General features: G+C 44.0%; 1 protein-coding gene across 1 annotated transcript in view; it reads right to left on the bottom strand.

Moving 5' to 3' along the window:
- fgf11a (fibroblast growth factor 11a) overlaps window positions 1-3,018 on the bottom strand; it is a gene marked incomplete at both ends in the record, with an annotated part of 71,540 nt that extends 68,522 nt beyond the window's left edge. Inside the window, one exon of the mRNA XM_083910750.1 lies at window positions 2,826-3,018. Within this exon, the coding sequence (XP_083766876.1) occupies window positions 2,826-3,018 (193 nt within the window). The remainder of the gene's footprint in view (window positions 1-2,825) is intronic.
- Between the last annotated feature and the right edge of the window lie 24,748 nt (window positions 3,019-27,766).

Below are 27,766 nucleotides of genomic sequence, written 5' to 3'. Positions count from 1 at the left end.
TTATAAGCTGAGTGGGCTGTAATGCCGGGGCATCATTAGTATGGGTTACGCGCAGGTTATTGTTCGTGTGTGTGTGTGTGTGTGTGTGTGTGTGATGATGGGAGAGTGGCTGTAAGAAAGGGGGCCGGTATGTGGGTCAGGCTGGGACACACAAAAACATGTCACCCATAGGAAGTACAGGCAGCAAATGTTAAAAAGGACAAAACGCAGTCTTAGTTATAGAAACTCCTCCCACTGCTAAAATAGCCTCACATAGAACAAACAGAGTTGTATGACCAAGTGTTTGAGATTCAATGAACTCTAAATTCACTCAACTATACCTTATAAACTAGTTTAAAAACAATAAAACAATAAGAGACGAGAGCTGGTACCTCTTTAAAGTTTCACCACTGACCCAGAAAGACCCAGAACACTGGTGTCGTTCTGATGAAACTTTCCATACAGTGTCATCCAATTTGCTATGATGCTATTGACTGTTTCCCTCTGCTCTGTCAGTCATTGATTGACTTGCGCTGTGTAATTTCTGCCACTAGGGGTTTCTCAGTGATGATGATGATGATGATGATGTCGGGTATAGCAGCATGGGATCATGGGAATTCTGTGACAAATGGAAATCTCCTTCCTCATACTCTGGCGTTTGCCCCAGAGGTTACAGCAGAAACGATAAAGTGGACGAAAAGGAGACCAAAATAAAACACGTTTTTTTCTATGGATTTAAAGTGCACTGCATCAGTCTTCTTGTTGTTTTGATATAATTTCAAAGACGTATTGTGCCAAACCTTCCGGAAGGACATTTGAAAAGGGAAAAGTCAACAGAACTAAAGTGAATGCTGTACCAGATGCAGAGGAAAAAAGCAATGAAGGATGACCAAAAAACGCTCGAATGAAAGCACCGGATAGAGAGAAATATCCAATAGCCGCCACAGATTGTCAGTAGAAACAATAAAAACCGCGCCACGGGCAAAGCGAAGGCGAGCTGTAAACAGGCCACCGAAGTCCTGCCAGGAGGAGGAGGATGAGGAGGCACGGAAATATTTGAGTTGTTTATTCCTGGCCAAGGGTCAAAAGTGGCCTCAGGCTGGAGCTCAGAGAGAGAGAGGGAGAGGGAGAGGGAGGGAGAGGGGAGGAGAAGGTCAGCAGTGTCCTCCATACACTGAACACACAGGCTGGGACTTCTTGACACAATGATGAAGATGTGCACTGCCACACTCTGGACTCAATTCAGACTCCTGTAACAGGACGGTAACACATCTCTGTCCACAGGCTCCGTACTTCATCCCTCCACGATTACCATAATAAATCCACGAGGAGCGTGAGAAGCGATGAGGCCGTCGGTGGATGAAAACGCCGCGACCCGTCCGACATATTTTACAACGGCAATTACAATATTGAGAGGTCGGCCGCACACTCCGCGGCAGACGCCGCTTCCCCCGCATTAGAGGCCTCTCGCGTAATTATCATGATGAACCTTGCACTTACAGGTGATAAATAAAAGGGAACACACACACACGCACTTGTGAGTCTATACACTGTATGTGGGAGAGCACACACGTACAGTGTGCACGATGGTGAGGTAAGGACATGCACAAGTGTGAGCGAGTAAAACGTGCTAATGAGGCGAAAACTCCCATGAAAAATCTATTTTATAACAATAACAAACGATGATTGTTCCATTCTCATGCAGCAATTATCATTGATTTTACATTGCAACACTGTCTGAACTCAAATGATATTAATTCAACCCAATAACATCAACAACACGATGTGTCTGCAGACATCAGATCTCTTCTTCTCCCCTCCTCTCATTTGTGTAGAAGTTGAAGAAGAGGAGGAGCTGTTTAAGTATATCTGTAGATCTCCCACCTCTACCGCTGCGTTATATATCAGCGTGTGAGACTCTCTTCCACGCACAGTTGGACTGAGACTCACTGTGGTTACAGTTAAAGGTCCAGTCTGTGAGAAACAGTGACCCCTAATGGTGTAAACTGATGTAAAACTCTCTTTAATAACTATTTTCCCTCTCTTCTTTGTTAGCTGCCGTTTCACAGATGGCACGGATACTTTGCCCGAAGTACGTAATAAAAGGTTTGTTTTTATTTTAAAGCAATTATACCCTTTAAGAAACATACTTTGGGGGTATTTTTATTCAATTACCGCCCCAAAAAATTTTTTTTTTAAAAAAGCATTGCCACCCTCATTACACTCTTCAATAAACAATTTCGCAATTACATACAACAGACAAGCATACAAGTTAAATTAGGCCACACTGTGTTCCACTCGCCTTGAGGGAAGCAGAGGGAGAATAAATGGCTCCCAGAATCACAAATGAGTCGCCGCTTGACATTTTTATGTCACCATAAATCACTGCATGTACGAGGCACCAAGTTTGCCGTGCGCTTGCAGATCACCGTGCATGTGTGTGTGGATGTGTGTTGACAAGCACCTCAACAAAGTCATCACCGCGGCCAGAGCACAGGCTGTGTCACGTCTCTGCTGCAGATTGGTTGCGTATTAAGCTGAAATCCACTCTGTCTTTTTTTTTTTTTTGTCCTGTGCTGTAGTACAGGACATGTTGTTGGGCTATGATGTTTCCCTAGATTTTGGATTAAGACGTGAACTAGAAATTACAAGCTGTGGATGTTCTCTATTAAGGCTTTATACGGTTGAGGATTAATCTGTAGTCTGCCAAGTCTTCATCAAAATCCAGTTATCTATTGCAGGCAGGAAACAGCAAAGAAGAAGGGAAGATGAACACGGTGCACGGGTGGAATGGAGGAACTGAACACTGCGAGGTTCAAACAGAGAGGCTCATGGGAAACACTCACCTGGTCTTTTGTCCATTTTTCTCCCACGACTGCCACATAGTCGAACCTTGGATATCAATATCAGGATTTGCTTCTGGCAGAGCGACTTGTTGCTCCTCGGGCAAGGCTTGCGCTTGCTGGCGACCTGCCGGTTTGCCTGGGGGTCCTTGACCTCCCTGCGCTGGCGAATGAGGGAGCTGGCGAGGGCGGCCATCTTGCCAGGGTTGACCCTGTCGCCGCCGCCGCCTCACCGGCCTCTGACGGCTTGGTGGCACCCAGGTGTCGGGGGGTACCGTGGGCCACCCCCCTTCCCGCTCACCCAGGGCGACAGAGCACCGCTGATGGAGGGGTGCAGAGCGGAGGAGGGGGCTTCTGAGGTCGGAACGGATGGGGTAAGGCAGAGAGGAGGGAGGGAGGGAGGGAGGGAGGGAGGAAGAGGTGGTGGGAAGAAGGGTGGATCGTTCAAAGGCCCATCCAAAACAGACCTCTTTCACTCACGGGTGTTCTGATTGATGACTGTTTGCCTTTAAATGTTTGTGTCGGGTTGGGATTGAGGTTCAGGTGAAGCCTTGGTATGTCACTGCTCCATTTATGGGACAGTTCATGTCGTCATCTGCCCAAAACCACCAGCACTCCAACGTCCCCCTCTGTCTCAGTCCAGATAAGCCCTTAGCCTCCTCCTGGGGGGTCTTATAAAGTTTTGACGATAGTCCTTGACCGGCTCAGTCCACTAGATCGGAAGACTTATCCAGTACGATGGGATGAAAAAACGTCCCGGTAACAACTCTCCACAATAAAATGAGTGACACTGTCGGGACGCCCTGCGGATCTTGTTTTTTTTTCCTTCCTCACCTGTAAAACGTCTCCATGTGAAAAATGTGACAGTGGCCGAAGAAGAAGAAGAAGAAGAAGAAGTATGGACGGTCCGACCTGAGGTACCGGCTCCACAAGCCGGGACAAAGACGAAAGGCTGTCTGCGGACGGACGCCGCAGGAGTGTGGAGTGTGGCTCGTTTCCTTGCCGTCTCCTCAAGCTCTCCGGGCATCACCCTTTGCGTTCACCCACACCCTGAGAGAAGAAGGGGAAAAGAGACAGAGGCTTGATGAGTCGAGCCTCTTCCCAGAGATAGAGGTGACATTCATGAACAGCAGAGCGCGGCGGCGGCGATGGAGAGATGGGGACTCTGAAAGAAAGAATGAAAGAGAGAGGGAAGGAGGGGAGTGCAGTCTATGTATCCCCCCCCTCCTGTCAGACTCCAACTCTCTCGGGCAGCGCTGCTACACACCAGAGCAGAGAGCGCAGCGCTGTGTCCTTCAGCCGTGCATGCCACCTCACAGTTGGGAGAAGGAGGGATGAATGAATGGAGGGAAAGAGGGAAGGAGGAGAGGAGGTGTGGGGGGGGGGGGGGGGTGGAGAGAGTGCTGGCAGGTAGCCATGCCTTACGGTAGACGCTGTCCTGCCCGGCGCTCGTGTGAGAGTCTCCAACCGGTGAGGTGACAGTGGTCCAGCGTATCCGTGTGTGTGTGTGAGGGAAAAGTGTGAGACACATCCTCAGCCTCGGCTCACACGTGTGTGAGGGGAGTGTCTACATGAGTGTGTGTGAGAGAGCGGCACAGTGTGAGCGTGTGTAACAGCGTGTGTGAGTGTGAGTGTGTGTGTGTGTGTGTGTTCACATTGAATTACAGAGTGAGCGATTGCAGCCTGCTCCTCTCTCTCTCTCTCTCTCTCTCTCTCTCTCTCTCTCTCTCTCTCTCTCAGACTTGCATACACTCACTCACTCTGCTCCTTCTCTCAGAATCATTTCCCTAAACCCTCCCCCTTTGCTCTTTTCTCTCCCTCCCTTTTCTCCTCCCCTGCTCTTACTGAAACCCTGTTTTCATTCAACCTTACTGTACAGTCACCTTCACCTCTGATGTGACGTTGTCTTCAAGAGACAAAACTCGGTGCCCGCCGTTCCTTGAGCTTTAACCAGGGCCGGCCCAAGGCGTAAACGAACTAAGCCGCGGCTTAAGGCCCGGTGACCACTAGACGGCCCCCAAGAGCAATTAAAAAAAAAAGTTAAAAAAAAAAAGTTTGGATTGCTGTAGTTTATTTTGAATTTTTTCACAGCTTCAGTTCCGGGTGCCTCTGTTGATTTACATTACTATTTAAGTATTTGTTTGATATTTATTTGTTTATTTTATTTAATGCTGTGTTTTTTTTACATATAAATGTGTATTTTGAAACACCCCCCCCCCCAAAGATTGTCCACATTTTTAGATTTTCAAACCTTGATATCCTAATATTTTATATATAAACCGTTTTATGTACTGATTCTCTGCGTCGCCAGTAGGGGGAGTTGCTGATTTTGCCAAATATTAATTGAAAGATTTTTCTGTAAGTTTGCAAATCTGGTGTCAAACAAAAAGTTCTCACATTTAGTTTTACTAGTGCATTTGAGTAGAATAAGTAGAATACCTTATTATTGGCAGTAACAGAGGGCCCCAAAATCAGATTTTGCTTAGGGCCCCATGAAGGCTTGGGCCGGCCCTGGCTTTATCAAGGACATATAGATGTTATGACATCGGTTGTGAGTCCGTATGGATGTTGCATCGCTGTCGTCACATCAGTCACTGCAGGTTTTATGTGTGTCTGAGATGCTCTTTTTTTAATTTCAAAATAAAAAAAACTCTCGACTCTCCTCACCTTTCTCATAGTTCTGAAAGTGCTTTCCATCTTCTTTTTAAAAACAATGCCGTACGGTTGTCCCTCAGCTTTCACAGTTCCGTGCGGGTAAATTTCACCCTTGAAGACAAAACTCAGAAACCTTAGGGAGCCGTTGACCCAGCTGTCGTGTTTCAAGGTCCCTGAACACTGACATTGAAGTTGCACAAGGAAAAACAATACTCGTCAAAGGCAAACACAGGAACAGCAGACCCCCGTCACCGTGAACCCATTCGCGATCCAAGGGTTTACATTCGACTGTGGTGACAGCAGAGCAAAAAAAAAAAAAAAGTCTCATCATCCCCTGGAGCAGTAATTTCTCCCCCGAGAAGGCAAATGTAAAATGAAAGTGAGATTCCGTGATTGCAGCCAGAGCTGCCACTGGGCTCTCCCCCCCATACCATTTTTTTGCTGGCCAAGCAGGAACGGAGAAGAGAAAACCCTGCCGGATTTCCCTCACACACACACACACAAACACACACACACACACACACACACACACACACACACACACACACACACACACAGTCACCTATCGCTACCGTATTGCAGTTTCCTGAGCTGTTAAATTATGTAATTATCTCTCTCTTGCTCCCTGTCCTGTCTGCTTACTGCACCATGACTCTTGTTTTCCACAAACCCCGCCCTAAGGGCTAACCCTACAAAGCAAACACTTTGCTTTGTAAACATTAAAAGCGACCTTGAAGAGGGTGAGTTTTGAGGAGTGATTTGAACGAGGAAAGGTCAAAAAGGTCATGGATAGGTTGGTTGAAGCGAGGCTGCGGTGGAGGAGTTCTGTGAGGTAAGAGGAGGCCTGGTTATGGAGGGCTTTGAAGGTGAAGGGAGGAGGAGGAGGACTTTGAACTTGGATGCATTGTGGGATGCGAAGCCCGTGCAGGTTCTGGAGGACGGGGGGCGATGTGATCTCTGGAGTGGGAGTGAGCGAGTAGGCATGCAGCAGAGACAGGAGAAACTGTCGCTAAAAATGGAAAAGAACTAAAAGTAGCGTGTGCATGTGTCTACATCAGTGATGAGTAACTGATTCATGGATATTAATCTGCTTAAAGGAGAAAGCAAAAGGTTAAAGAATCAAAGAGATTGTTGTCAAACAGCAGCTCCTTTTGGACTCGGGGAACCATGAACCTATAGAGAAAACACACGCTTATACAGCACAGAGAGGACAATATAACATAAAGCGGCAGATTTGTCATCGGGAAATCAGCTCGTGCGCGGTGGGGAACTGAGGGAGACGTTATGACTTCATATTTCAGCCTGTTCTGCTGAGAGTTGGTGTCACAGATAAATGTCTCCAATAAATACAGGAAACACACACACACACACACAGTGCTTCTAAAACACCAGCAACAGGCGTGCGTCATCGTAGGATGTTTGAAAAGTGTGCTTCCATCTTAATTGGCATCAAGAACATTGTCTCATTCCCCATCTTTTTCAAATCCCATCTGAAAACCCACATTTTTAAACAGGCCTATTCCCTCTAACTCTCTAGCCGTTGCTGTTATTTTTTGTTATTGTTATTTTGTTGTTGTACGGCGACCTTGAGTGTCTCGAAAGGCGCCTCCAAATATAATGCATTATTATTATTATTATTATTATTATTATTAATAATAATTTGCGTCAATCAATCATATTTTTATACATATTTGGCCTTTCACGTTCCACCAGCAGTATTGTCACGGCCCACTAGGGGGCCGCAGCCCACACTTTGGGAATCACTGCCTTACAGCTTAAATTAAAGAGAGACACAAGGTGCTTCTTGTTGTGCATTAAGCTCAGTTTAGTTTGATGGTTCTTTAATACATGGTTCTTTTTTCTCTATCTTAATAAATAACATGGCATTTTCTTCACATTATGTATACAGCTTCATTAATAATACACTGTGACACTGGAAATATATCTATTTGCACAGCACAGCCTCTTTTTTTTGGGCCGTCGAGTCGACTTTGTGTGCGTTTAAAAGGTTCATTAGGTTTCGAGGTTTGGCAGGAATTATTTGTTATTTTCTTGTCATAAATATTGCACCAGCCTCTGTCACCAAAGCCAGGACCTTGGACTGTTTCTGAGAGAAAAAGGTTTAAGGACGCCGTCACCAAGGTTGTCTTTTTTTTACCTGCCTCGCAGCAAGGGGTTACCTGCCTGTAGAGCCAATCAGCTCTCAGCACCGTGAAAGGGGAAGAAAATGATGACACAAAATGTGATGTGATTTAAGATTATGTCGTCTTAAGCACCGAAATGCTGGCGCTCAGTGTTTACCGTCGTGATTCGGGGCCTTTCAGACAGCAAACGAGTGCGGAAGGACAAAAAGGATGAAGAACACAGGACACGGGAGCTGTTTAGAGATAAGGGACCTTACCTTACAAAATGATTTGTCATTGAAGGTAAATCAGAAATGGCCTGACTTAACCCACAAAAAATAAGCTTTCATTGAGTGATTCCCGTAGTGTGGGCTGTGGCCCCCTGCAGGACGAGACGGTACTGCAGGTACTGCCATGAGTGGGCATTCAAAATATACATTTGATGTTACAGTCGATAGACCAAGTGGTGGGGAATGAAACTTCATTATGTGCCGGGTTGGACATGATGGAGGCGCAGCTTTCAGGTAGAAAGAGGAAAATGTGTGTGTTGTTTAGAGTTGTTGGTTTTTGGGGAAGCACAAAAGGTTTTCAGAATGAAATTGGACCCTGACATTCTCATGTTTGGGAATGGCTGCTTTAAATGCAGAACATATGCGTGTCCTTGCATGCCCAGTATAATGCATGTCCAGTAAGAGCTGCACGATAACAATTGTGGTATGGTGTGGAATTTTGCATCTTAACTGTCATTTAATTTGGAGATTTTGAATTTTGGGACTGTTGAATTCCCGATTTTGTCACATATTTCATATTTTGATATCAACATTTCATGATTGGAGTCAGATATGCAGTCTACAATCTTGTATGAATATTTAACTGTGAGTCTAGACTCCCAGATACAGATTGAAATGAGTGAAAACGGGACAAATAAAAGGAGCCAGAGACGGAGGATACACTGATATTATGCCCACAGAGAGAGAAATGTACTGTGTAGGAAAGATGACATGAGAGGAAATGAAAGCAGCAAGAAAAACAGAGAGATGAAGGGAAGAAACAGAGAGGATGGAGCGTTAGACTCAAAGTGACGCGAGAGAAATGACAATAACAGCTCTAAATACTTTAAGAGCCACAGCGGAGTGAGGAAACGAGAGAGCGAAGCGGTCAGCTGACCCCGCTGTCTGCTGGACATACAACACCCGGTCATGCAAAGAGGACAGTGTCAGGACTGGGCTCTGTGGCCTCAGCTTCCTGGAGGATGTTTGGGCACAGACTACACTGTGGTAGCAAAAACATTGGCACTGTTATGTGCCTGTGCTGTGGTTTTATTATGTGAGGCTTTCTCTTCCTTGGTGATTAGGGTGGTGATGATATCAATACAGTGTGGGGGTGTATTTGATGAAAGTGGACAAGGCAAACTCAGCGTATCGGTGCATTTCTCTGTGAGAAAAGGGTTGACCACACATTCTAAATGAGCAGCACATCTATATCCCCTGTTGTTGGTCAAAGCTCCGACTGAAGGATAATTCAGGTTTGATTCCGACGTAGATGTCGCTGAGATCTGGAAGTGCAGCTGCAAATCTGTTTAATTTGGCAGTACATTCAAAAGAAAACAATGCAGCATAATAAGAAACAAGATTAAGTTTCGTGTTCACCGTGTTGTGGTTATGAATGTGGAAAATGCCATCTACTGGTATAGAAAAAGGTTATGTTTTTTTCACACCACGTCTTAGAGAGGTAGAGAAGCCTTGGATTGGGTTTAATCTAAAAAAAATAGTTGCATTGGAAGTTTTTTTTTTTTTAATTTTGACTCAACTCGAGTTTAAAAAGTCCAATTTCAGTCAGACTAAGATAAAAATTAAATTTTCTCATTGTTATCTAATCACGTTAGTCTGAGTAAAATCAAGCTAGTCTTAGTCGGACTAACGTACCTGGATAAAGCGATTCATAGTCCGATTACTCCTGCATGTATAGTTGGCCATGAGTCCAATTGCCTGTCTTAGTCAGACTACAGGCTTAGCTCGATTAAACTGTGCATGTCAACCGAGTTTTTAATATATAGAACACACTCATCTGTACACACACACACACACTGTAACATCAAATTAAAACCGCCGAAGCAACTGTTCACCGTTAAAGAGCTTTCATTAAGATCTAGTTCACTATTGATGTATTAACTGCAGCTGCTCCAAGTAAACAACGCCTCCAAAAACGTTGGGATCTTGAAAATGCAACCCATCAAACCCAATCCATTCCTCACTCCGTCTTCATTACCGACGGTCGAGCATGTGTAGCGTTGGCCAAAAAACCCGTTTCAAACACCTACACGTGTCCTTGTTTGCTTAATTGCTCTCGCTGCAAGTCTCCAACTCAAACCAAAACAGAATGTGTTGGAGAAAACGGGAGCAGAGCCGGTTGCGACGACACACTTCTGCAGCGGCGGAACTGAGCCGTTTGAGTGAAGCTCAGAGAGAACTCCCCCAGAGTAGTCGGGGGGGGGGGTAGTAGTGTGTGAAGCACTTTGCCGGCCAGCAGACAGCGAGAGCTGGCACAGGAGTGACTGTGGCTGGCACCAGTGCAGCTGCAGAGCTGTTGTACGATATCGCAGGGAAACAGATTGAGATTAGCGTGCCACAATCCACGGAGGGGATGGATTGCAAGGGGGGAGAGTAAAGATACAGTAGAGCTGTGGTCCAGTTTTGGTTATTCTTTAAAGTCGACATGGAGGGACTTCTATTTCCCATTTTTCCCACTCTCTGTAATATCACATTTGTACTTTTGTTGTTGTCGGCCAGCATCAATCACCATCATTATTCCATCTCCCTCAACTCTTTCCCCCCCCTGTTCTCCTTGTCCCTCATCCTTTGTCTTCATCTCTGCTTTTGTTTTCTCTGTAACTTGACAACACATCTCAGTCGAACCCGTGGCGAGAGTCGCCCTAATTGCAAAAACACCGCAGTGTCTCCCCGCCGCCATCTTCGTTCCACACAGTTATGACACCTCCTGGAGTGAAAGCTCCTCTTCTTTTATCCCCCTGTGCTCTCTGCCCCCATCATGTCCTGCTTGGCTCATGAAGAGAGACCCAATGGTCCTTTGATGGTATTAGCTCTGTGAGCGCGTGTTGGGAGACGCACAGTTTTTTTTCTATATTTATGTCCCTGTTACTGTATGAAGTACTGTATAGTTTCCGGTTTTTTTTTCGACAGCGGGGGATTTTGCCAAATTGGATTAGCCATTATCACAAAGGATTACAAATGCAATGGTAGTAGCCGTGGGGACAATCTGCGATACAGCATGACTGACAGCTCATCAGCTCAGCCGTATAAGGCCCACGCTGAGTGGGCTGTGCCCCCGAGGCGACTCACAGCTGATGAGAGCAGGAGTGTGATGATGATTCTGGTCATGAGTGTTTGTTGTTTGTACAAATTTGACTTAAAGGTGCATTATGTAATAAATCTAAATCAACTGGCCATAAAATGCTCCTAATATGTCACAGAGACTCAGGAATAATGTTCATATAACAAACTGAACTCACCAACAACAACAGTACAGACAAAATATTTACATTAACAAATTTTTTTTTTGCAGACTGCAAATCATGTTTATGTTTTGAAATCATGTTTTGGCATGTGGCGCCACCTACCGCCGTCTACCCAATCATTGCAGTCAGTAGAGTCTCAGCTGCCGAGCGACCACGGGTTGCCAGTTACGTCAGAAAACGAAACCTTAAAGACCCCGGTATTTTGAATTTGAATGTAGTAACACTTTTTGGCCACATTCTTACATATGGCACCGTTAAAATTCACTTTATTTTATGCAGAGGAGGCTCAAGCACTAGTATTTAGAATTTTTCCCAATAACTGAGTGATGGTGATATAAATTAGGCATCTTACAGTAGACATATTATACCCTATTTCTACAACCTAGTTCCCTGGTGTCCTAATTAACATGTCTGTGACATGCTTTGGTCAAAATACCATAAGGATGAAGCACCAGTTCAATCACTGCCAAAACAGCCCTGTTCAGAACGCTCGCTTTTGAGTGCCTGTCTCTTTAAATGCAAATGAGACACAGGAAACTACGTCAGCGTCACTGAGGCTCCGGCAGCTAACAGCAGTTAGCGATTGGAAAAGCGATCATTTGCCAACTCCAGCCAGCACATTGCCGTCATATATAAAATCCTCTGAGGCTGGAAGTTTGTGGAGAACTCTGTGCTGCACTGTGCAGCCAAGAATAGAACACTTTGCGGACTTCCGCTCTTCCGGATACTGTTGCCCTTCGCCTGCACTCTCGCGTTTCTTAGGGACAAAGCGGAGACAACAATTCCAAGATTGTCTCATCGCTACGCCACAATGAGTGCAGAAGTCAACATCGCGTGTTTTATCTCCTGTACTTAGACTGAGGAGGACCACAAACACATGACTGAGTCATCTTTTTTTTCACACTTTGCCTACTCATAGAGCCTCCAGAGTCCCAAATATAAGTGTTAAAATGTCCCCGTTAACATGCATGTTCGTACAGTATAAGTGACCCAGAAACAGCTGCGGATGAGACACTGGGGCGGAACTTGAAAACACACAGGGAACCAGCAAGAGAGAGAGAGAGGCAGAGAAGATCGGAGCCCCAAGTCGGATCAGATAGTGTCTTCGACGGCCAAAGCTCCATCAGAGGCAAAGGGCCTAATTAAGTGTGTACGTAGAGTGGTATTTATAAAGAAATAAACAGATGGTGGCTTACTTATGTGTCTGGGTAATGAGTTTAGAGTCGATATCCAATACTGAAATACCACCAGTACAACGTTAGACACACTCGTATGATTACAGCATGCGACAGTTATTTCGCTGGAAAACCTTCAAAGAGTTTTCAAAGAGGACGAGACGGAAGCTGAACCAGCAGTCGAATCCTCGTCCTCCGTCCACCAGGCATCAACATTATTGTATTTCACTTCTCGAGCATCCTTTAGCTCGCCAAGAAAAATCAATTTACAACAGTGTTCGGGGGGGAGAGAAAAGGATAAATTGTGTGCATGCCGTGAGGTTTTAACTCTCATGAAACATTGATTGACTTTTTTTTTTTTTCATCTGGTCTTGAAATAAAGCTCGGGTTCACAGGCCGAGGGATCTGTGGTGTTGGTCCACTCACACACACACACACACACATGGACCAGCTGTTCCTGCTTCTGACAAACACTGTGAATAAACACACAACAAAGTATCATAGACACACACACACACACACACACCCGCAAATAAGCGAGCTGCAAAGGCAGATGCCCCACAGCGAGTGACCAGCATCATAAATATTCATACGTTTCCCATGATTGCAAAAAATGTAAAATAAGTCAACAGTCGTTAAATTTTGCCGGCATCTGGTCACTCTGGGCTGGGGAGGAAAAGGAGGATAGAAGAAGAAAAAAAGAGAGAGAGGGAGGAGAAGTGGGTGAGAGGGGAGGGCAGAAGGTGGAGGAGGATTAAGGACGAGGGAGGGTAAAAAAAAAAGGAGTGGTGTAATGAGAGAAGAAAGAGGAGAAGCTGGCAGAGGGAAGGGGGGAGTCAAATCACGCAGATTATTTTCCACTTCCAGCATAATGACTTTCGCTTGGGTTTGCATGCAGTTACTTAATGATAAATATCCTGGAGAGACCTTCCATTTTGTATTCTTCACGTGGAGAGAGGCAGCAGCAGCAGCAGCAGCAGCATTGTGGCGGAAAAGGGGAAACGTCTGTTTAACGCGACGACAGCTCATGTCTCGGGGTGTTGAGAGATCAGTGATGCCAGAATACAGTCACTCGTCTCCTTTTTTTTGGAACACATACTAAAGCGTGGTGCCAAATGTCTACATTTTAATTTAAAAAAAATATGGCACTTCAATGCAGGGAACTTCTGTTCGTCCAATGGGCCGCGCAAACGGGTCGCTTCAAAATTAGCAGGTGACTTGCACCAATGTGTGCAGTGCCCACAGATATGATATGAATTTAAAAAAAGCCCCCTATAGCCACATTATTGATCCATCTTTCATTTAAGGTGGGGATTTTAATATTTTAAGTAATAAAATGCATTCTTTTTAAAAAAAACGATGAATTACCATGAGAGTGCTGTTGTCATGAGACGATGCTGCTTCCCCTGCTTCCGCTTAATCCAAGGCGCCAAACTCGTCTGTGCAAGTCCTATAACCGAGCTATGCATAAGTAACCATGCAGATGATGATTGTGCTGGAAGGCACAAAGATGTACTCGTATACAGTAAAGAGCCTCGAGCGCTTCTTACTCATTACTATGTAAAATTATCACCCTGTGCATCCTGGTCCCAGAGGAACATTTTCTTACCACCTTTTCTTTACCCTTTAATTAATTTTCCTCACTTTCTTTGTTATGACTTTTGGGCATGGGAGTTTATTACATGTTTTCTGGCATCTTTCACTCATGTTTCATGTCTGGCACCTTCAAATAGCAGCTGTTATATGAGATATATTACCACTCATATTGGTAATAAATAAAGGGTCCTAGATCACCTTAGTTTTTGGGAAGGCTTATCAGGTGAAAAAGCACTTGTTACTGTTAGTATGGCATTGTTATTAACCTGCAAAGCATTGATATAGATCCTGCACTGATCATCTGGTGAATATTGGGTGGTGCCAGTTACTTTTTTATTTAGTAAAATCAGTATGAAGGCACAAAATGTTTATTTTTTATTCCCCTCCATGTCATGTCTGAGGCTCCTTACAAAAGCGCTAGATGTGTTTGTGCCTCCGAATGATCCATACAGATGTTCATTCCTAATATTACAGCAGCAAAGTAGTGCCCATCTGTCGTTAAATGATGCACCTTTGCTTTAACTTTCCTTTAATTCAGTTGCACTGCACACAGGAGGTGATGACAGACCATCTCGTCCTTGTGCTTCAAAAACATGTTTCAAGGGTTAAGACAGATCGCGGATGAGGACGTCACAAATAACCTTGATCTCTTTATCAAATCCAATAGCGAGTTCCCTCTTGTCAGTGTTGTGGCAACACAAACCCCCTCGCCCGATATGTGGACACAGCAAACCGCCTTTAACTACAGTAACTCCATTTCCGTCTAATTATCCTAATAAGTGAGAGAAGTGTGCGGTGCTTACACGTGAGAGAGGATGACCACAGCTGTCCCTGTAGCACATTATCGTGTTAGGATGGAGCTGCAGTGTTTCACGTGTCCGAGGTTCCAAGGTGGTGATTGATGTTCCTTCAAAGGCCTCTGGGCTTTGGGGAGCACAGATATGACCTCTGCAGAGGTGAGTGGATCAGCAGCTCATGCTTTGACTGACTACACGGCTACCTGGAGGAGCTCTCGACGACGACCTCCTCCACATGGGATACTCGCATACCTACATATGCATTATGTCCTGATGCACTGGCTGTTAAACGGCAGCAAAACACACGCAACTTAAAAAAAACATCCTTTATCTTCCCGGTCATAGAGGGCTGATAACCAAAATGCACCGCGCTGCCTTCTGTCAAAGTGAGCCTCAGCACGTAGCCAATCACGACAGAGCATTTCCCCTGTGATATAATTCTAACCCAATCACTCTCATACATCTTGGAATCTACCCTTGAAACACACACACACACACACACGAACGCAGGTTTGTGCAGCTATTCTTGTCGGGACTTTGCATTGACTTCCATTCATTTGGATAAACGACCTTAAGCTTTAACCATAACCAGTTAATAGGTAACCCTAGCCTAGCTGCAAACTAATAGTCTACTAGACTACTGGTCGCGAAAAAGTTAGCATTTATACCGGAAAAATAGCCCCAATAGGTAACAAAAACAAGATGACTTCAGCTTTTGGTCAATAATACCCTCTTATTAATATGCAAAGGAGCAGGCAAGTTAATCACTAATTTAAACAACGTCCTTGTTCCATTCATATGCATGTTGACACACACACACACACACCCACACACACCCACACACACACACACACACACACACACACACACACACACACACACACACACACACACACACACACACACACACACACACGTATGCGATGTGCATGTCGCGTGTGCAACTAATGGTTGGTCCCAAGGTCAGTTGGTGTGTGAGTGATGTTCAATAACTTTATTAAGAGTGTGGCATCTGCCTCTATAGTGTGAGCATCCAACCGCTAGGAAGGACACACACACACACACACACACACACACACACACACACACACACACACACACACACACACACCTGAGGAAATCTTAAATCTTCATCAGCAGTGCCAGCTTGCCTGAGGATCAGCACAGCAAAACTCACTGATGAATGGCTCTGTGTTACAGAGAGGTGTGTGTGTGTGTGTGTGTGTGTGTGTGTGTGTGTGTGTGTGTGTGTGTGTGTAGTCATCTGTGTGAGGATGAATGTTAGTTGCAGTGTTCTTGCGGGGGATTAGCTCCAAACCAATCAGGACAGCGTTTCGTCATAAACACCAATGCGGACACGTTGGACGCGTACATGCAATGTATAATCTATAACATAACAAAGCAAAGATTCTTTAAGTTACAGATGCTCACAGTTTAAGCTGTTGACCTTCAGAGTGCCATGACGCATCACTCTGCCGAGGTGTGTTGCAATCTGAAAACAGCAAGGCCTCCGATTCAGTTTGCATTGTCCAACTCCATAGGACTCAGAGCCATGGATTTCAGCCTAACTTTCAAACCACTAGCTCAGCGATAGATATCCCTTCCACCTATCGATCCCTCGTGTCCATTGTTTGGGATTTTAGTCTTTGTCCACCCCAACACATGCTCCCATTGACAAATTGGGATATTGACACCTTTTACTTCAATTTATCGGCATGCATCAACAGCACCACATCATTCTTCTGGCTCTCGACTCTGCTCTTCCTCCCTAACATGCAACGAGGTGTTGAGCTGTGACGAATGACTTTTGCGAGCGAATGGTTCAAATAAAATTGATTGATAGGTTGATTGACCCCAGTCACTGACCTCAAATTAAAACTGGTGTATACCCTGAGGCTCAGTGTCCTAAAGGTAAAGAAAAACACCACATGGAATCAAGTGATTCAAGATGTGGATGATATGCCCTATATACCTATGTTTATGGTGTAAAAATTCCCCATTTTCCACATTTGACAGTCTTGCATGTCCTATTTCAAGCTTGGTCCGTGTGCCTAAAGGCCCAGGAGCCTATGGGGTTCTGTTCTTAGGACTATTCTTCTGGATGGAGATCTCCAATGTTGTTCCTGGAAGATTCTTCAGAGTTTGGTGGTAACTTTCCTGCCTCCAAGTGCGTTGATTACCACTGGAACCACTCAGTCGGTTTACATTAGTCAGACTAACACACCGGGATAATGTGACGTGATTTATTGTGGCTGAAGTTCAAGGTCAATGTCCATATCTGTTGCGTGTCAGAAACTCATCCTATAAACATTTTTTAAGTAATATAACTCTAGCATTTTTGTTCCCTGTGCATTTTTGCAGCTGGTCGTTAGTAGTTCTAGGTTGGACCTGTGGACACAACATGGATCTAGTATACTGAGCTCGAACAACAACAACAATGCCAATACGCCCTCAGAGCTCAGATAAACTGCAGTCCCGTGACTCCGTGTTCGTCATGACAACAAACCTTTTTTTTTTTTTTTTTTTTGCACGTTACATAAATCTTTGATTAGTGCAGCTCGAAGAACACTGCAGCTGGCGACTGTATTCGACTGCGTCAACTCATAAATATACGTTTGATGACTCCATGCGGTCCTTTTCCCCTCCCCTTCGGGCCTGTGACACGACACCTCTTTATCCCCCTCCTTCTTTCATTGATAAAAATTTGAGGTTGACATCATTTGTTGTCGTTTTTTTTTTTTCTTCCTTGATGAGTAATATAACGGTTTCTGACTCTCCTTCACACGCGCGTACAGTGACCACTCTCTCCCCCCCGCCATTCTGTTTCATTCACAGCGCAGTGCCGAGCAAGATGACTCATCCTACAGTGTGAAACGGCGTGAATGGCTCTCTTGTGTTCATCCCCAGGTCTTGATTCTCTTCCACTCTGCCTTGCTCTCACTGTATTACCCAGCATCCCCCTTCCCCTCGCCTCCCCTCGCCTGCCGTCTCCCTCTGTCTGTGAGGCGCCGTACCGTTGCTCGTCTTCGTTACATGCAGATGTTGATGGACAAGGCGAGTAAGTGGCTGTGACAAAGGAGCACATGTTATATATATGCAGCTCGAGCTGTACGACAGTCACCTCGTGTCACCTCGCTGCGACTGACTTTTACTGTACAGGATCAGAGACTCAGAGTCAGAGTCCTGCTATATTTTACGCTTTACTTGCACTTAAAAATAAGACAGAAGTCCACTCTTACGCACGACGGTGCCATATACTGTATGTCCGGTGACGTGGGTGATGAAATGATCCGTGACATCACTTCACACGTGACTCTGGCCTCATTTAGACATGATATTAACATCATTTCTGAGTGATCTGATCACAAATGGACAGCCTTAACTACAACTGTCGGTCATCTTAACTGTATTTAAAGGTGCCATATGTAAGAATGTGGCCAAAAACCGTTACTACATTCAAATTCAAAACACCGAGGTCTTTTAGGTTTCGTTTTCAGACGTAACTGGCAACCCGTGGTTGCCCGGCAGTTGAGACTCTACTGACCGCAATGATTGGTAGACGGCGGTAGGTGGCGCCACATGCCAAAACATGATTTCAAAACATTAACATGATTTGCAGTCTGCAAAATATTTTTTTTATGCAAATATTTTGTCTGTACTGTTGTTGTTGTTGAGCTCAGTTTGTTATATGAACATTATTCCTGAGTCTCTGTGACATATTAGGAGGATTTTATGGCCAGTTGCTTTAGATTTATTACATAATGCACCTTTAAATACATATATTATATTTCTATTTCTACTGCTATTGAGAGACACAGAGGAGGAGTTGAGTCATTTAAAACCCTACTTTGCTGTGACATGTAAAATACCACAGTGGGTGTTTCACTACACAGGCAGCAATGTTGCACCATCTATTGCTCGGAAATACAACTTTTGCAATACTCTGTTAATGATGTTGTCTCTGCACAGGGCTCCGTTTTATTGACTTTTTTACCCCCTCAAGCAAAAAAAAATGTCCCCAGATATCTTCATCAAGCGACGTGTCTTCTGGATGATATCTTTGCTCAGTGAAAAAAACATTTGTTCAATTGGGGACACGTAATATAATCAACTAGACGTACTAAATTATTCATTCATTCAGTCGTTTCATTCATCCTCTACCGATTTATCCTCCACTTGAGGGTCACGGGGCTGTCGGTGCGAAAGGCGGTGTACGCCCTGGACGGGGCCACACTTGAACCCAATAATGAGTGTGATAATAATATTAATCATTGAATATTATTAACTATAAATTCCCTCTTCATGTTATTCCAGCCCAGTTATTTGCTTGACCCCAATGTAAACCACTGTTATTATACAACCTAATATTCTAATTACAACTTTTGTTGAAGTTGTAAGACTAAGAAGATCTAAGGTCTAAAGATATCAACTTGAAACCATGTAAACCCAACCCCAAACCCAACCCTAACCCCAACCCTAACCCTAACCCCAACCCCAAACCCAACCCTAACCCCAACCTAACCCACACCCCAACCCCAACCCTAACCCCAACCCCAACCCCAACCCTAACCCCAACCCCAACACCAACCCCAACCTTAACCCTAACCCATGTAATGTAACCATAAAAACGGCTTCAGAATTAGCATGTTGTGCATTAACATCACAGTAACGCTAATTCAGAATATAATTAAAGAAAAGGGTAAAAACAAATGGGAAGAAAGTACTAAACAGTACTTAAACAGTTTAAGCAGTTTGTACAACTGTTGGTCCAAGACTCTTTCTACAGACTTCCCTCCGAAGCCACGCCCTCAAGAGCAGAGGAGCAAGCAACGCTTGATCACGCAGATCGCTGGAGCATCGGTAACTTCCGGTACCTTTCCTAACGCTAACTTTTTTGGATAACATGGATTTGGACAACAAATACTCTCATAAGATCGCAAAGTCATACAGTGAACCTACCGGTCCAGTAGAAACATTCAGTTGGCAGCACTTTGCAGCCCTTTCTGCACTTTCAGTTGTCGCCAGCGTTCAAACGCGGCGCTGATGTTCCCTCTGGTCTTGGACCGCTCTGCATCAGCCTTTTTCTTAGCAGTAGCTTTCTCAAAAACCGTCTTTCGTTTGCGAACCAAAACAACTTCGCTGCAACAGCAGTTGTCTTTTCCATAAAATGGCCTCCCTCCATCCCTACCTTTAGAGAGCATCCATGTTGTTTATTCATGGCTGTCTCCGGATGAGATGTTACTCCACAGCAAAGTTCCTCCACCTATACCTCACTTTTATTCTGAAAAGTGAGCATCTCTGGTGTGACGCCGGCAGAGGAGTGCGAATTGCCGACATCCCATTTCCAGAGCAAACCGCTGGGCCATTAGGGGCGTGAGCTTAAGTACGCCGTCTATAAATATTATCCCATGTCAAACAATCACGTCTAATAGGTTTCAAAGGGCAAACGTAGCCTCGCATGCTCATTCATATTCAGTTCGTGGGTCTTTGCGTCGTCCTTTCTTTTTAGAGAACATGGATTCATTCTGCATGACAGGCCCATCTCTGCTGTGATATGTTCATGTATAATGAAGTGAAGCCACATAATGTGTCACGCTCAACTGCCTGAGCACGGACTAAAGGTCGACTCCTGGAATTTAAAGGCACCTGCGTGTTAAAAACAACACATTTTTGAGCTCAGACGAGACTTTTCTTTAATCGTCTAAAACACTTTGGGGGGAAACTAATCAGGAGAATTTGATGTTTTTCTTTCTCTGCACCTGTGCATGCTTGTGACATGTTCATGTTAACCCAAGAACATACAATATACAAGGCAGTGGATGTGAACAGCGTTCTGCACTTAGGATCCTGTGTGTGTGTGTGTGTGTGTGTGTGTGTGTGTGTGTATTGAATGAATTTCTAGGTGGGGGTTTATGTACAGTCATTTCTGTGTATGTTCTTTTGTTAAGGGACTGTTATTATGTATCGCAAGATTCTGAAATGATGGATTACCCACAGAGAACAACAAAAGGAACAAACACACACATATGGAGCTATGTACACACACACACACACACATACATACACATACACATACACAGCTGTTTAAAGTTCACACGAGTACCCTCATATAAAAAGTAATATTCCATACATAGTATACTATTCCATTTCATACCTCCATATTTTTCTTCCGTGTCATTCCCTTCATCTGTTTCCATTATCTCTCCCTGGAGTGCTCGACTTCTCCTCTGATCAGCCCTACGTGCGCACACACACACACACACACACACACACACACACACACACACACACACACACACACACACACACACACACACACACACACACACACACACACACACACACACACACACACACACACGCGCGCACACAGGGCGGCTTGAAAACCATGTGTAAAAAATTGGATTACCTGGCTTTCTAAATTATTTCTGAAACTTTTTATTCCAGAGCAAATAGCAGGCTCTGTATTAAAGCTTAATGTAGAACAGTGTGTGTGTGTGTGTGTGTGTGTGTGTGTGTGTGTGTGTGTGTGTGTGTGTGTAAATACTTAGTAGTTTTTTCTACCTCTTCAGGACAATTGCAGAGTCTCTGGTTAAAGTTGTCAATGCAGAGTCCTGTGTCTAAGAACACATGCACATACGTGTACAAGGGCACACACTAATGCACACACACACAAACAGTCTCCCGTAGCTCATTTTCAATAAAAGCTGGGACAATATACACACACACACACGGCTTTGATTCACCATTTCCTATCTAAGTAAGTGCAATAATAAATAATGGCTCTGTTGGAGGAATTATTTATGTCTTCCGTCGTCCCCTGGCCAGAGTGGTGTGTGTGTGTGTGTGTGTGTGTGTGTGTGTGTCGGAGGAAGGAAGGAAGGGAGGGAGGATAATCACAGAATGAAGAAAAGGTGATGACGGTAGGGTTAGCCTGTGGGCACAGAGGGTGACTGGAGTCTCAGAGGTGATATTAGTTTACTCTGAGGCCTCAGAGAGAGGTGGAGTGGTTTGTGATGACACAAAAACAATGTTGCCCTGTACCAGTATTGAGCTAAGGCCTTAGTCAGACTAAGATACATGTGCACTGCGCTGCATCTCTCTGAGTGATGTTAATGTACACGTTAATCGCATTATACAGGTATGTTAGTCATGTATGTAATGTCATGTCACGTGAACACATTAGTAAACATTGTCTTAGTCGGACTAACGTGTTAACATGACATTAAGACACACAGGCAGCTAGTTATGCTCAAATGACCTGGGGGCCACTGAGTGTCTAGTTTGGCCAGTAGGGGGCCGGTCACGTGAACAAAAAGTCAAACTTTATGAGAAAAAGACACCGAAATAATAATATTTATGATGACACTTCATATTATTTCAAAATAAAAGTGTTTCTCATAACGTGACGGGCCACATGATATTGATTGGGTTGCAGAGCCGTTTCTTGCTATATGCGGACTATGCAGCTGCATAGGGCCCCACAGCCACCAGGGGGCCTTACTCATATTTTATTATATTTTTTGAGAATTAAAAGTACCTGTCTTTATTTGCATGTATTGGATGCATTCATTATGCATATATTTGCAAAGCATGTAAGTGTTTGTGGGGTAATCGGAAAAAGTTAGAAAAAAAAAAAATAGGGGCCCCCAAATGCAAATAGTATCTCGCATAGGGCCCCCAAACAGCAAGAAACGGCCCTGATTGGGGGTCCGCATGTGGCCTCGAGAGAATATCTTGGTTCCAGTGACAACCGCTCACTGAAAACAAGGCTCTTTTTTGTGACATTAAGATTTTATAAGCTCTCACTCTTTCCCTCTGAGTCATTACTGTGGCGATAAACTTTACTCAGGAAATTCTGCGTCGACCGACGCTACCTGGGCCGTGACCAATTTGTCTTGCTCGCCTCAAATTCCCCATCTCAACAAGTGATTACACACTGATTTAATTAATGTGAGAACAGAGCGGGAGGAGGGTGGGTACTTTGAACTTTAAGTAGAAAAATAAAAGATGAAATAGGGAGAGCGGGAGATTAGTGAGGGACAGCAGAATGACAATAATCCCTATTGTGGGTCCGTATTGTGTCCGTCTTCCTTTACTTTTTATCCATCTGCCTCTTTCTGATACTTTTTGACGCGTCTCATCACACATGACTTTGGTCGTCGGCTGTTGCTCTATATGAGGTCCGTATGGGATGGTCGCCTCCCTCCCTCCTTTTCTTTCTTTTACTCCTGGGCTGCAGAGGAGTAGAGGATGGAGTGGTGGAGGTGGGGGGTGGGGGGGGGGGGTGCGAAAAAAGCAGTCAGTGTGAGACAACTCCTTGGCGCTGCATCAGCACCGGCAGCCTCTGGAGAATAATAAAAACGGCAGGATAATTCAGCACTGACAAAAAGCTAATGAGGGATGGAGGTGAACGGGGGACACTGTGCGGGACGGTTTGCAGGGGAGTCTGTCATCCAGGTGTGACCACACTTTGAGAGGAAATATTGATAGTGAAGAGGGAGAGGAGTGCAACATATGCAGAAACGCAGTTTGCTTTGGAAAGAAGGCTCTTTTTTTGTTTGTTTGTTTGGGTGTGTCACGTTCCTGTTTTGATCTCTGTGCTTATTGCTTTTCCCAAATGATCATTCTGTGAAGCTGTGACTGTGTTTCCTACAGTTAACCCACGTGACTGTATTAATATGATATGATGACTCGACACTTTGTTTTCTCAAATTCAAAAAAACCCTTTGGTCAGTGCTGTCGTAAACATACATAGAACAACTGCTAATTGAAAGTCCAGTTGTTACCGTGGAGGTCGCTCATTAGACAGATGATGATATGTGTCATCTTGAGCAGTGACCTTCAGAAGTCTTGATGTTGACGCCTCTTTTCTTCTTGGACATAAATAAATTCAAACTTCACTCGTCACAGACTCCATGGGCTTTCTACGCCGTCTTCTCACAGTTTGTGATTTTCCTCTCTGTGTCTTCATCCTGCAGATATCCGTGACCCCACGCAGAGGCGATTCTAGAGTCTGTAGGGGCCCTAAGCAAAAATTCCTAGGGGGCCCTTCCTTCCAACCAGTGCTCATCACCATTATGTTATAAATAATCTGACACCAACGAAAAATGTATGACCAAAATATTTTTTTTTCAAAATGAATTAAATAACATGGAAAAACCTTGTAATTAAAAAGAATGTGAAAATATAAATGTAAAGAACAATAAAATACTGTAAATAGCTTTTAAAAAACTATATAAACTCAGTAAAAAAATACATTACACTGTAAAGAACCCACATTTTAAAACAATATAAATATATAGAACAATAAAATACTATAAATAACTGAAAAAACATATATAAACTGAGTAAAAAAAAAAAATGCATTACACTGTAAATAATCCTCTTCATTTTCCAACTTGCAGAACGATAACTTCACACAGGTTAAAGTGAGGTGGGGCCCCTTTAGGGGGGTTCCCTACTGAGATGTCATTGCAAATCGCCCATTGTTTTTTTAAGGGGGACTGGGAGGCAGCTGGTCACTGCACATTTCAGTAAAAACAGCCCTCAGGCTCCGAGTGTCGGGGGCCCCCCATCAGCTCGGGGGCCCCAAGCAGTTGCCTGTTCACAAGCTGCGCCTCTGACTCCACGGCTGCAGAGTCCAGATTTGACACGATTCAATATCCATGTTGTAGAAAAATCTAAACGGTTAATGCTGGAAAATTTTCTTTTATATTGATATTAATGCATTCTAATATTTTGTAACACATTATCTTTGTGGTCGTAACAGTATAAAGGATCATCATTGCACCCATTACTGTTGTCATATGTAGCTGTTTTCCCCACCGACACCAAGTGTTTGCACAAGAGTTGCTCCTTTCGACACGACTCACATAAAGTATGCATGCGATTTTTCCGCCGCCACGCGTGTGAAATTGAAAAAGCGACGTGAATCGAGTCTTATGAGTGATGAGTTCATTTGCATGCTCTCAGGTGCACGTCGCCGGCACCGCATTTCAGAGAAACCCCCCCCCCCCCCAGAACTGCGCCTTTAAGCGTGACAGCGGCAAGAAAAACACTCTCCGTTTAGAGAGGGAAAGGTAAAGAAAAACATTTCTTGCAGCGTCATGCAGTGATCCTCAACAGGTGATGCACTGCCTTTATCTTTGCTTCCACACACACACACACACACACACACACACACATACTTCCATTCATTTGGATAAACAAAGAGTTAATCCCTAAACTCATATTTATCTCTTTAATTTAACCACATTTCAAATGTAAATGTAGAGGTTCAGCTTCATTAGGACCAGGTTATGGTCTCTATGTGGATTACTGGTCCTGACAAGGTCAGTGTTTATGCTTAAGTACAAGTACACACACACACACACACACACACACAAACGGATGTTCTTTTCGCAGCAAAATTGATGACAGGCCCAAACTAATGACAACCACAACAGAAAAAAAGTGCTTATGTCAAGAACAGCAGGGGAAACATTCAGCGTGAGGAAGACACACTACTAAGCCAAAGTGTGTGTGTGTGAGTGTGTGTGTGTTTCCTCCTTAGCTTGTGTATGAGAAAACTTAACGGAGGCTTTAAATTTAGTCAACTGGATCGACTTCAGTGTCAAAAAAAAAGCACAAAATAAAGTTTTAGGCATCTCTGCTTCAAACAGAGGGTTTGAGGGCGCGTTTGTTTCAGGACCTCCGTGTCTCGCACGGCGAAGGGGAGAAGCGGCGCCTGACGTGTCACGGTGTCATTGGCCCGAGGCTCCAGATGTGTGAGGAATTTAAAGCAGAGCTGACCTTTGATACCGTCGCACCTTCTTGGCAGCGATTGCGTCCGGATGTTCCGGCTGTACCATCTCAATCAGTCTTAGGGGCAGAAAGTGCGTTTGCCCTTTTGAAGCCTTTGGGTGTTTAGTGTTTAGTGTTTTGACCACAAAGTAGCTCGTCCTCTACACGTCCACCTTCGTCTGCAACAAACAAAGCACCCCAATGTTTCATGTTCTTATCTCAAAATGGGTGACGATAATTTAGAAAAAATGGACGTCACCCTGAAACTTACGAGTGACTAAAGGCCTGTGCTTATTCTGCAAGAACAGAGAAATGTGTTTTCTTTCTCTTGATGTATGAAAAGTCCTGGTAAGAACTAACTTTGTTCTTGTTCTTGCCACCTCGAGGACAAAGGAACAACTTTATCCGCGTATGTACAGGCTTTAACCCTTTAACACCTAAGCATCAATGTGGTTTTTTTCTTATTTTAACCATAAAAGGGCCAGAAAATGTCCTGTAACTAAGTGCTTTTGCACATTTTTCCAGAATAGCCTTCAATATCTGGCAGTTATTTGCATTTTACTACATGTTAAAATAACACATTTTAACAATTTACAGAGAAGAAAAGTAGATAAATATGGAGGACCAAACCTGACGTAATAATAACTAAATAAATAAATAAATAAATGAATGAATGAATGAATGAATGAATGAATGAATAAATAAATAAATAAATAAATACACAAATCAATGTATAAATAAATACATTAAAAAATACAGGAATAAATAAATAAATGCATAAATAAATAAATGTAGGTTAACAGAATTGTAGAAATAAATAAATGTAGAACAGAAATAAATAAATAAATATATGGAGATGAACGGAAATGTAGAAATAAATGTAAAGCAATTATTAATATATTTTTTTATTTACTTATCAGGTTTGGTCCTCCATACATAATCTCTAGATTTTGCATGTTAAATTTGAAATTTGAACATATTTAAAATAACATTTGGTTGAGTCTTTGTCTCAGGGTCCAAAAATAGGCCAAAAAAATTGAAACTATGTACAGGTTTTTCCAACTCTCTCCTCTCTGGTGACAAAGACGCTGATTCGCCGTCTTCCTGAAACAGAGTGAGTGAAATTACCGTAATAACCACATGTTGTCTTTGACGTTCAATTCGCGTAATTCCGGTAAAGTGCAAAGTGCGCTTGTGCAAACGTATCTTCTGTGATATGTGAACTCACCAGGACTGATGGCTCCACTCTTTAGAGGCAAATTTTAAGTCTGTTAGACGCTGATCTGGGAAGGTGGAGGCTGGGATGGACACGGCGTGAGGCAGCATTGGTGGAGCAAGAAATGAGGTCCCCTTGGTTTGAGTGTGTATGACTACCACGTCCTGAGTGAGCTCATTTAAAGGCCGTTTCCTGTGTGTTTTTCAAGCAGGTGAGTGAGGTTCAGATGTGCAGAGACAAAGCCCTGTCGCTGCAGAACTAGAGTGACGTCGCTTTAACGACATGCGTTTTTTACAACAGCTCCAGTCAATCAGAACAGAGGATGATCAGCTTAATGATGTGGGATTTACAATCAGCCGCTGCATTAAAGCTCAGCCACAAAAGGAGCAGCTCCAACTGTACATTAGTGGATAGTGTGTGTAACCATGATGGCGTTCTGGGATTCATTACCCCATTTGTGGTCAAGGGAGTCCACAAATGTGGTGTACTGTACTCTAAAGTTAACTGGACGTCACACTCTCCGATCTATGGATGCTCTGCAATTTCTCGTCCCCAAAGTACAGGCAAAGAGAGAATTTCAATCTTTTTAGGCACCGAATCCATGGAACAAACAAGCCCCTGTGTTACTGTAAGCGACTTCATTCTATCTGTTGTTATATATTATATATTACAATAATCTGTGCGTTTTTTGTTGCCCTGAGCACATAAAATAGAGGACATAGAGTAAAAGAAAATCAAGGGAATGGAAAGTGCTGCACTGACCTGTCACTGCACTTGGAATTTCTCTCTCTCTCTCTCTCACACACACACACACACACACACACACACACACACACACCCCCCCCCCCCCCCCCCACACACACACACACCCCCCCCCCCACACACACACACGTGAAAATTGAGGAGTGAGGCTTGTAACATCTCAGGCACAACACACACACACACGCAGAGTCTCTTCATTTATGCAGAATGTAACTCGGATGACAGGATGAGTTTACAACAACCTTATACTCTCTCTCTCTCTCTCTCTGTGTGTGTGTGTGTGTGTGTGTGTGTGTGTGT

Source organism: Microchirus variegatus (genome assembly GCF_963457635.1).
Source record: "Microchirus variegatus genome assembly, chromosome: 2".
NCBI classification, from domain to species: Eukaryota; Metazoa; Chordata; class Actinopteri; order Pleuronectiformes; family Soleidae; genus Microchirus; species Microchirus variegatus.
This window is presented reverse-complemented; position numbering and strand designations above follow the sequence as displayed.